This window comes from Strigops habroptila, chromosome 2 (genome assembly GCF_004027225.2).
Source record: "Strigops habroptila isolate Jane chromosome 2, bStrHab1.2.pri, whole genome shotgun sequence".
NCBI classification, from domain to species: Eukaryota; Metazoa; Chordata; class Aves; order Psittaciformes; family Psittacidae; genus Strigops; species Strigops habroptila.
In genome coordinates this window covers 62,497,602-62,508,502 of record NC_044278.2, presented here as the reverse complement: position 1 = coordinate 62,508,502, position 10,901 = coordinate 62,497,602, and the positions used below count along the sequence as shown (strand labels likewise).

At 38.5% G+C, this 10,901-nt stretch overlaps 1 protein-coding gene across 4 annotated transcripts in view; it reads left to right on the top strand.

Moving 5' to 3' along the window:
* Positions 1 to 2,068: 2,068 nt before the first annotated feature.
* TMCO3 (transmembrane and coiled-coil domains 3) overlaps positions 2,069 to 10,901 on the top strand; it is a 32,490-nt gene continuing 23,657 nt past the window's right edge. For 3 of the 4 annotated variants that reach the window (XR_003989677.1, XR_003989678.1, XM_030473737.1), the window contains exons 1-2: positions 2,069 to 2,610; positions 7,493 to 7,672. Coding sequence is in view for 2 of the 4 variants with exons in the window: in XM_030473737.1 (XP_030329597.1) it covers positions 2,164 to 2,610; positions 7,493 to 7,672 (627 nt within the window). In the remaining 2 variants the exon portion in view is untranslated. The remainder of the gene's footprint in view (positions 2,611 to 7,492; positions 7,673 to 10,901) is intronic. The other variant, XM_030473727.1, reaches the window with a different exon arrangement.

The following is a 10,901-nucleotide window of genomic DNA, read 5'->3' as shown; positions in this document are numbered from 1 at the left end:
CAAACGTCAGGAGTTCCCTATAATGTGATACTGATGCATGGAGAAGAGCGTTTGGCTTTTTCCTTCTAGATGACCCTTCCAACTCAAACCGTTTTATAGTACTATGATTATTCTATGATTCTTTTTATTTGCATTCTGAAGCGCATCATATGTGTGGGGTGGTTATTCCCTTAAGAGCTTTTGAGCACTACCCCAGGTGCCGCTTTCCTAAATAGTTTTTTGCTAGCCAAATAAAAAACACTGTTACTGAAACAAAATGACACTGTGTCAGAACTATGGTGGTAAGTTTGCACAGTGCAACAGGGCAAATTCACTACTATAAATGCTCAGAATTTCGTTACATGGTTTGTCATACCATGTAAGACGTGCAGTAGAGTATTCACCTCTCTGCACACAGAAATTTGAATACACAATAAGTGTTTTCTTCTCCCTCTTTCTTGCAGGAATAGGTTGTAATATATTCAGTAAAATCTCTTGCCCAAACATGTTAAACAGGAAGAGTATTATTTTGTATACATGAAGAAATATTTCCTTAAATATCACTCTAGAATTTTGCCAGGTGGTGGGGGTCATTGCTTTTTCCTGATCTCTTAAAACCAGTTAACCCTATAGCTTTATCAAAGTTCTGAAGTAGTTCTACTTTATTATTTTATTGAAATTAGAGTGATGTAGCTATGCTTTTGCTGCTTTAATTATATTTTCAGTTCTGAATTTTAAATGTTCTAGCTCTTCATGTTGTTAAACCCTAGCCCATAGTCAACTATCAATAACTAAACGCTTTGGCTTGTATTTCATGCATTAAAAGAAAGAAACCCACCCACAGACAGGTTTTCTCAGTTCTAACTGAAACAGAGATGGGAGGGTATTTTAAAAATTAAGGTAGTGCATGGCTGTGCTTTGCCATCTGCGCTTCCCGTTCTATGTATTGATGATGGTTAGCTTGGATGCTTGTGATTGCAACTGCTGCTGTGTTGCTTCCAGATGACTACGTCCATGTGTTGGTTCCTGATTAAGGCTGCTGGTCCAGAGATGAAGATTGTAGCTAAAGTTTTAGGCACATACTTGCTCTACTGATGATCTACTAATGTGTAGCATGCTGTGCATTTTTAGAATGCCACACTTCAGTGATAAATGTATGCTTTGTACATACATTTATACATTGTTAAATATAGCTTTGTGGTGTGGGGTTGGTTTTTTGTACGCTTTTGTGTTTGGTTGGTTAGGGTTTTTTTGGTTTTTTTAAAGAAAACATAACTTTGTTATTTTACAGTAATGTCAGTATTTTCTTGTAGGCTCTGGGGGAAGGAAATTCGTTCTTAGTTTTGAAATTCTATCCTGCTTGGTGTAAAGCAAATACAGCAGTTTAAATATAGATCTTCAAGTAGCTTCTGGGAAATGAACTTACGAATGAATTGATTTTACTTTTAGTGTTCTTGTAACTCTATTTTAAAATCATGAGGATCAATAATTAGCTTTGAAGTAAAATGCCTCAAGGCCACGCAGCCTTTCGGGTGAGGTCTTTGAGCCAGGCTAGTAGTGCTCAGAAGTCCAGGAGGTTTTGATGTTATTTCTTTAGAAACTTCCCCCCCCCCCCAAGTATGATTTATAATGTAATCTGTTTCAGTTAAGTTTTCTTTCCATTATATTTTGTATTGTTGCCTGTGTTAATGCTTCGGAGGCAATAAAAATAACAAATGATTATGATACAATTTTTTAGGATCGGTTTGAAAAAATGCAGGAGGTAGATAAGAATAATAAGTTCTGGTGCTAGGTTGAAGTATAGCCTGTGGCATCGTGGCTTAATATTTTTATGGCTTTTCTCTCATAAGAAGTGCAGGTGGCTGCCATGTGAAATAACTAAGCTTTCCATTCAGTGTTTTTAAAATGATATCTCGAAAATAGCCAAGGGGAAAATAAAAATCTACCAATAACCTTGGGCTGTTCCTTGGTTTTGAGAACTGTTAAAGATTATAGTGTAAGATGCAGTCTTGGGTTTCTTTTCTACATTTGCTTGACCTAATGTCCCAACATTACCATGTTTGATAACTGACTGGTACTGTTTTGCAGCCTGGTATGTGTACCGGAGGTGCAGAAACCATGTAGCAGGAAGCTTTGAGCAGTTGTGGATTATCAGTTTCTCTCGACAGCAATAAAAGTTGAAGAATGAAGGTGACTGGATTTATTTCCTTATGGACGTTGCTTTTACTGCCTTGTGGCCAGCCAGCAAGTCCTGCAGAGCACGAAGATGTAGTAAAGCATGCAATAAAACTGCACCGTGGGAAAGGAGCTGTTATCGCTCAGAGAAAGCAGTGGGTGTTGGAGAGCTGCAGAAAACTGTCTGGTCTTCTTCGCCAAAAAAATGTTGTTCTCAACAAACTAAAAAATGCTATAAGAGCAGTTGAGAAGGATGCTGGACTGTCAGATGAAGAGAAACTTTTTCAGGTGCACACCTTTGAAATCTTCCAAAAGGAGCTAAATGAAAGTGAAAACTCAGTCTTTCAAGCAATCCATGGCCTCCAGAGAGCTCTACAGGGTGATTACAAAGATGTTGTAAATATGAAAGAAAGCAGTAGACAGAGACTGGAAGCCTTGAGAGAAGCTGCAATTAAGGTTAGTTTCCCCCATGTTTATTACTAGAGTACTCATGATTTTAATTTTATCATGGCACAGTTTCAGTCTGTTTTAATAAAAAAGAGGCTTTACATAAAACTTGCAATATTTACAGTTTAAAATGGATTTTGCATGAATTATTCTCATTAGTAAAATTAAAAGTAATTCTCTTGTAGAGCTTAAAACTTACTAGCAGTCAATAGTTCTTACTTGAAAAAAAAAAGCTAAGCATAATCATAAGACCTATGACAAATATTATGTTAAAGGGAAAGGCATACCAGAAGTGAGTCAGTGAACACAGCATAATTGCACTAGACAAGCCAGTGGGATTATCGGAGTGGAAATAAAGCCATGAATTGGCAAAATACTAACTGTTATTTTCCACTTAAAATGAGAACTGTTCATCCAAAATCTACACTTTCAGCAGAATGACTTCTTGCCTTTTATTTCTGTATTCATACAGATATGGGTAATATGGACATGCAAAATACGAGATGACTAGATTTTTAATCTCGGTATAGCACTCCTAGCCTAAGAAGTGCAGGTCTGAAGAACAGTGCTTTCCAAGAAAAGCTCATGAGTAACAGTTGAGCACAAGTACTTCATGGAAGATCAGAGTTCCCATGTCAGTGCAGACCTGTTAGGGTGTGCACAATCTGCCACTGTCTACTGGCCTTCGTCGTACTCGGACTGTGTACTAAAAGTCTCCCATTGAGAAAAAATGTCACTTCATTCATTTGGTATTTAAATTGCTCTCTTTCCTTGCTCTACCCCTCAACCGCTGAAGGTATATTAAAAGTTTTGTTTGGTTTCTGTCTCCTAAAAGAAGAGTCTGTCCTCGCAGAAGGGAAAAAGAGCAGGGAGGTGAGAGGGGGGAAGTAACTGGGGTGTAGAATCACAGACTGGTTTGGGTTGGAAAGGACCTTAAGATCATCTAGTTCCAACCCTCCTGCCATAGGCAGGGACACCTCTCACTAGACCAGGTTGCTCAAGGCCTCGTCCAACCTGGCCTTGAACACTGCCAGGGATGGAGCATTCACAACTTCCTTGGGCAGCCCGTTCCAGTGCCTCACCACCCTCACAGTAAAGAACTTCTTCCTTAGATCTAACCTGAACTTCCCCTGTTTAAATATCCCCATTACCCCTTGTCCTATCACTACAGTCCCTGATGAAGAGTCCCTCTCTGGCACCACTGTAAGGCCCCTTCAGATACTGGAAGGCTTCTATAGTGCCTGAGCTGGGAGAATCTCTAAAGGGCATTTTTTGTAAGAGATGGGCAGATCTTAACAGGTGAAGATGGCAGGAGATTGTGTGCAGTGAATTGTGGCAAGAAACGCTGGTGTAAGTAGAAGTTAGCATGCGGGCTAGGGAGTCTGGAGAGTGAAAACAGAGACTGAATTACGACAAACTTAGATAGGGAGTAGCTTGGATCTAGGTGTGTTCCAATTAAGTGCTCAATGCACCTTTGATATTGGCACTTAATGGTAGTGCCAGACTCTGCTGCATAGAAATGGTAGCATAGCAATTGTAATAAAATTACTTGATTTTCTTCAGAGTTCTTAAAATAGCAGCAGTGAAGCTGTCCAGAATCATCTCATTTACCTATTTCTTGGCGGTGTTAATGTAAGATACTTAAGTAATATATCCTTGACTTGAGAACAGTGCTTCCTCATTCTTCTCATGAAAGGAGGCCTGTGTGTGTAATGATGTGGTTTAGATGTGTGTCCTGTCAAAACTTAACTTCTGTGGGGATGGATCGTATAGGCTTTTTTGTATTATCGTATCAAGATATTTACTTGAATGAGCAATCGTTTACACTTCTTATGTCATGTGCATGACTATTTAAACAGAATACCAGTTGTTCTACCCTTACAATAACAATTGTTATATAAAGTGAAATGAAGGATAGTGGGAAAATGCATGCCAAAAGGATGAAAATTACATGGGATAATATTTTTTTTTTTACTTTTTCTTACTTCAGAAGGCACACATTAGGTCCAGTTTTGTTCCAGGTTCATTTTACTGTAATGATTACTTTGTTGATATAGTCATAAGACACCCTTTCAATTTTTTAAACAGTGATTGAATGGAAAATACAAATGACTGGGGGTACTGGACTCTTACCTTCATTTTATTTCTGTTTAGTTGAAGCATTTGGATTTTGTTTAGTGCTGAGAGAGGTACACATGTCTGATGCATTTCCTGCTGGTTCTGTTGCTGGGAAAAGGTATAGCAGAATCCTTTCAAGGGGACAGGGAAGGAAGAAGTGGTGAAGTTAGCTTCTGCCTTCCTTTGCTCCAGGAACCTGTGTGGAGCTTTGGGAAAAATCTTACTTACTTTTTATCAGCTTCTAATTTCTTGGGTGCCTCCTATTCGGACATTAATGGAAAACATAACTCACAAGTAGTGCAAAGATGCATCCTCTTCTAACTGTGCTTTTTGTCATCTCTGATTAAAGAGCAACAGCAACACTGTGTTCTTAACCAGCATTGCCCCAAAGTCTTACTTCGTCTTACTCCATTTTGCTCATGTGTTTCTAGGCGTTCCAGTCTCCTGTTCAGTACACAATCCTTATCTGTATTACCTTGCTTAACCACTTGTTTGGTATGTACCTTGTGATCAGATGTCTTCAATCCCAGCATGAGTTGCAGAACAGCGTGCTGTGGTGCACTTCTGGTTAACACTTCTGGTAGCAGGCTGTTTGAGCTAGCTTGTCCTTTTTATGGACACCGTTCTCTGTGATTGTCCCACTCTACTGCTGTTACACTGTGGGTGAAAACAGAGATGCCACTTTAATAGACTACAAAGACCTTGGTCTTCATTAATTAAACTCAGATTTTTCAAAGCGCTTCTACCTTGCTCTACAGAGAAAGTTAACTTCTTGCAAATTAGAGCATTATTTGTTTTTCTGCAGTTATTAATTTCTCTAGCTCTGTTCAGCCTGTTTGTCTCGGCTGACAGAAAGGACTGATCAGCTCCTTCCACCCAAAAATCTGTTCCATTTTCGAGGGGAAAGAATCTAATCCTTACCAATTCCATCTGGCGTTCTAAGTTGTTGTTGACTGAGGAAAGAATCTGCCGCTCATATGGGGGCTGTTTTTTACATCTTTGAAGAGATGTCTGCTAGCAGAGAACGACAAATAGGAAATGTTTTTCCTTGAGGCTGTATGACAGTGACTGTATCTCTTGCTTATGTGTTGCATAAGAACTAAAGCAATTGACATTGGGCCAAACACGTTAATAGTTACGTTTTTCCCAACTTCAGTTATTTTGGGAACTGGGTAATTTCCATCATGCTGGTGTAACTATGGTAATTCTAAACACCAACAGACAGCAATTCTGTAGTTTCATCACAACCAGAGGTATTCATCTGACCAGATTTCGGAAGGGTTAAGCCACAGTTATAGGCTGTAGAGAACATACTCTTGTGTTGGCATCAAGGAATTTATTAAATTATATACATGTTCTTGCAGGTTTCAAGGAGAAAAATGTTCATCCACAAACATGTGGAGGAGGGAACACTCCAGTTATTAAACATAGGAATTTGGGACCATTTTAGATGCCCAGCTTATCGAAGATATCTGTGTGGGGTAGGCAGATAAAGCACACAACCTAAGGGAGACCTATGTTCTATCTGGTAGTTCTAACTGGGTATAGCAGGGCATCCAAAATAGAGACAGAAACTTGTGTTTTCTGGGAATTCAGGCTGACCTAGAGATTGCTTTTATTTTTTGCCCAGTCTGTTTTTTCCCTTGGTAGTAATATTGGCTCTTCTGAAGAACAGATGTAGGGTGTCTTTCTTGTAAATATTCTCAGCATCCTGAATCTAATGGAAAGGAAAGCCTGCCATTGCATATGTTTCCTTGTTCATAGTCGTTCTCTCTCTCCACCAGTGCATCTTTAAAACAATGCAGGCATGTAAAGTGAAGCTCTACCCTCTCCAGTCCCCTGTCCCTCCCCAAAAAACCCAACCCTGAAATTATACTCTGTCAATACACAAATTATTTTGTTTGGTTATTGTCTTCTTAACCATGTTAAGTCCAGTCTTGATCAGTAAATACTTTTTAGTTCTTTTTTTGAACCTGAAATATCCAAAGAGAAATGAAACATCGTAACTTTTACCAGGGAAGCTACCGAAATGTTTTCACACCATATTGAACCACATCAGCATTTTTTTTATTTTCTTCTGAAACCTGGAAGTGGATTTTAGAAGTCATTAGTGCAAGTTCATAAGAGGCCCAAACTGGAAAGATGGACAAAGTATTTTACTTTTGATAGGAAAAATGCTTCTCGGGAAACAAAGAGGAAGCTCAGCCTGTGTGCTTGACTGCTCATCTGTACTCTTCCAACTGTTTTTATTTTTTTTTCCTAGCTGTTTCCACAGTTATTGCAGTTTTGGAAAACCATAAACAGACCTCTTCCCGTGTTTACAAAATGGCTTATAAAATTAAGATTCACTGTTTTCCTTCCAATTTGTTTGTTTATTGTGGCTAGTAGAGCTATGCTTTCAAGGTTATTACGCTTCCCTGCTAAAGCACTGAGCTCTAAACTTCACTTGGCTCTGAAATGTTTCCTAGAGTTCCTCAAAGTAATTCCTTTCTTGTATTTTTTGGATTGCAACCTTGGGGCAGCTCTATAGTTTAATGGATTAGAAAAGTCAATGGGTGGATATTTTGTTTGGCTGTTATTTTTCTTGCTCACTTCCCCCAGTGAAAACTGGCACAAGAGAAAGCAATCTTCAGATACCATTATAAAGCGTACATTGCTTTTGCAGCTCCACTTGTAGGATGTTTTGTGTCAAAAGAAGCATACATTTATGTCAAATGTTTTTCTGCTCAAAGGCCTGGCCAGCACTTTATCTGTGTATTGTAAAATTCAACAGGAGGAAATGGAATATGTCGAGCTCTTAGCAGCAGAAAAACATCAGGTTGAAGCCCTTAAGAACATGCAGCATCAAAACAAAAGCCTGTCAATGCTGGATGAAATTCTAGAAGATGTCAGGAAGGCAGCTGATAGATTGGAAGAAGAAATAGAAGAGCATGCTTTTGATGACAACAAATCTGTAAGTGATGTTTAAGACACAGTCTTTTTGTTGGTGTGCATTTATTCTTTAGTTCATATTTGTATTGTAGGTGTGTTTCTCTTGTCTTAAATAGTTGTTAGGATTTTTAGTGACTATTAAAAAAAAAAATTCAAATTTGACTCTACATTTGTTTTTGCTTCCCTTTCAACAAAAGAAAGTATTTAGTGGTAGAATGGCTGCTTTTTAGGAGTGTGCAAACACTCCTAAAACTCCTAAACACTCTTAGTGAGCAGAACCTACTTTTGCTAGTGTTTTCTGTGGTTTTGATTTGAAAGTCCTCCCTGTGACTGCCACTTTGACAGTGACAAGTGTAGTCTGCCTCACTGATGCAGCCCATGAGAGTTATGACACCTCAGTGGTGGTGGTGGTAACAGTGGTATTTAGAAGTTGCAGGATATGGAGTTACAGTGTTAAGTGTAGTCTCCACTTTTTTCTCTTTCATTTTGTTGATAAAGTTATGGGAGAACAAGAATCCTTGCAGTTAGTTTGCACAGTCTGGGAAAAGATGTATTATTCAAGGTAAGTACCTGCAATGTGTTTGTGGCGTTGCTTTCTTCTGACTTCATTGGCTTTTCATACCTTGGCCTGTTTGCATTGTTCATTTTTTGTGTTGCATGATGGACAGTAAGGTAAGGCAGTGTGTATTTGGAGCTGGGAGCGTGTCAGTTTATTCTAGTGTCCCATTGTGCTGTCCTCAGGGACTGACTCTCTAAATCGGTCCTTGTTTACATAAATGTGGGTCACAATTTTGTTTGGCTTTTGCTCTTGAAAGGTTTTTGTTGATGTGCAGGTTGGCTTCCAAGGCGAGCATAGCTCTTCAGTTCGGCTGAGGAGGAAAAACAGGTGCCCTTTAGTAGAGAGCCAGGCCATTTTTTGTACTTATATTGAGAGAAAGTGAAAGCAGCATTTTATTTTGTATACACCAGACAGCAGCAATTGCCCCCAGTAGGAATCCTACCTAGTAGGACCAACAGCGGGAAAGGGACGAGCTGGCTGGAGTGCCCTCTTCTGTGCCGCCGGGGTATAACGGCACGTTTTAAAGAGATCAGGAATGAGGTTTCCTCTGCTACACCTGTTAATTGGAAAAATGCCAACGCATCCTTTTTCTCCGGTGTATCTCTTTGGTTTTCTGCTTGTATCTCTATTCATGAAAGAAAAGGAATCGTGAAATGCAACCTGGAGGACTACTTACATCTCCGTCTTTGCAAGAAACAGCTAGTGTGTTTCTTTTAAGCTAGAATACTAGAATGTTAGAACAAAGAAACTCTAACAGAATCATCAGTAATCTGATAAAGATACAAAAGCAATATAGTCAAACAGAGAAGTGTAGCAAGTAGAAATTAGTAAAAAAAATCAGAGCTAACCTACAACACGAGTATTTGCATTGTGTTCTCTTATGTACAACGTGCTTTTTGGAGTTTGCCTGTTTTGAGAGAGAATCAGGATTTTATTTCCCATTATGTCCTCAAATTTATTAGTATTTAAAAGCTCTGAACCTGTGCCATCTACTCTTGCTCTTCTATCATAGTCTGTCTCTTTTCAATTCCCTTTGCTTTTGTAAAAGTAAATATGCACCATAATGTGTTATATTTATATATATTACACAGAAAAAAGATGTTTTTCATTATTGTTTTAATCTTATACAGATTTTCCCTTTTTTCCTAATATTTTTTTCTGACCTAGAACTAGACTGTTAACTCCACTACATGAGAAATCTATTTGTCCAATTGAATTGTTTTCATATGATCTTTGGTACATTTTTAATTTTGATGCGGAGAAGTTTGGTTAGATTCCAGGCACACAAGCTACCAAGTACAAAGGAACATACAACAAGCTCCTTATGACTTTGGAGTTCCAGAGCTTCAAAGTAGATGCTTCACTGCTGATGTACTTTATAAGATAATTGTGCTTAGTGAACACTATTGCTGATGTCAGAACATTAAATTCCCAAGAAGATACTAGGACAGATGTTGGCTTATTAGCATTTTGGTTGTAGGCGAAGTAATAGTCCTCTGCAAGATGGGAACGCTGCACTGAACAGTGGAATAATTCCAATGTGAAAGTCAGTGTGAAGTATCTTTTATGTTGCAGAGCCAACATTTAACAGTAACCTCTAAGCTCTGTTTTAGTATCCCTGGAGTAGCAGCAAGGGTGTGGGACAGGGGGTCAGAAGCCAAGATGACAGAAAAACACTAGGATTGGGTACTTATTGTGTATTCTGGTTAGATAGAAATAGTTCTTCATGTTTGCTGACTGTAGGGAAGCCTTTCTTCTTTGCTCCAATACTGTGACAATAGTTTTCATGTACATGGCATGTAGCTGCTCCTGCTTTCTCCCATCAGCTGAAAATGTGAAAACATGGTTTGGTCTCATAGACTTGGCAATGGACCTCATTCTGGAATGCAAAATAACCTGGTAAGTGGGGAGCTTAGGGAGGTAAAGGCACTGTATATATTTATCTAAAAAGATTGGTTTGGGATAAAAAAGAATGAAAAGATAGCTTTCATAATGCGTAAAAGTGATCGTCAGCCTCTCACTCCAACAGCTAAAATGCTGATGTTTGAAGCAGCTATTTATGCTTCTGAATAGTTCTGAAAACTTCATAATTTGTTTCAAATTCTTTTTTTTCTCCCTCTGTCTGATTCTTAGTGACTTCCAATTCTTTAGAGGCCCATCATACTGCATGATGTACAAAAACAGGGGAAGAGGTCATTCCCGTGATAAAAGTTTTCCTTTAATTATACACACACACAAAAATGTAAGGAGTAGAAGAAAAGGATAAAAGTCGCAGGTTAAATATGGAAAATGCAATATTTATCTGAGCAGTTAGGGGAAATCTGCGGGGGAATCAATAAAGGAAAATAGGAGGCTGTTTAATAGATGGCTTATGTGAATGTACTTCATTAAATTGGGGAGCTGCTTGGGCAAAATACAGTAATCTAGAAAAGTTGAATGTTTTGTAGTCAGCCATTGGAATGACAACAGCCTACTCTCTTTACTGGAGTCTAAAAGAAGTAACAACCTTAAGTGTTTCTGAATACTTGTAAAATCTACCTTATTAAAAATACAGTGAATAAGGAAATCATCCTAGTGTCTTCCACTTTGTAATTGCAAGTACTGAAGACAGAGCTAGATAGAAACTTCTTATTCTCTTCTTAAAATTTACAGGACAGTGACTTTTTCTTGACTTGGAATGCAGTCAATTCAG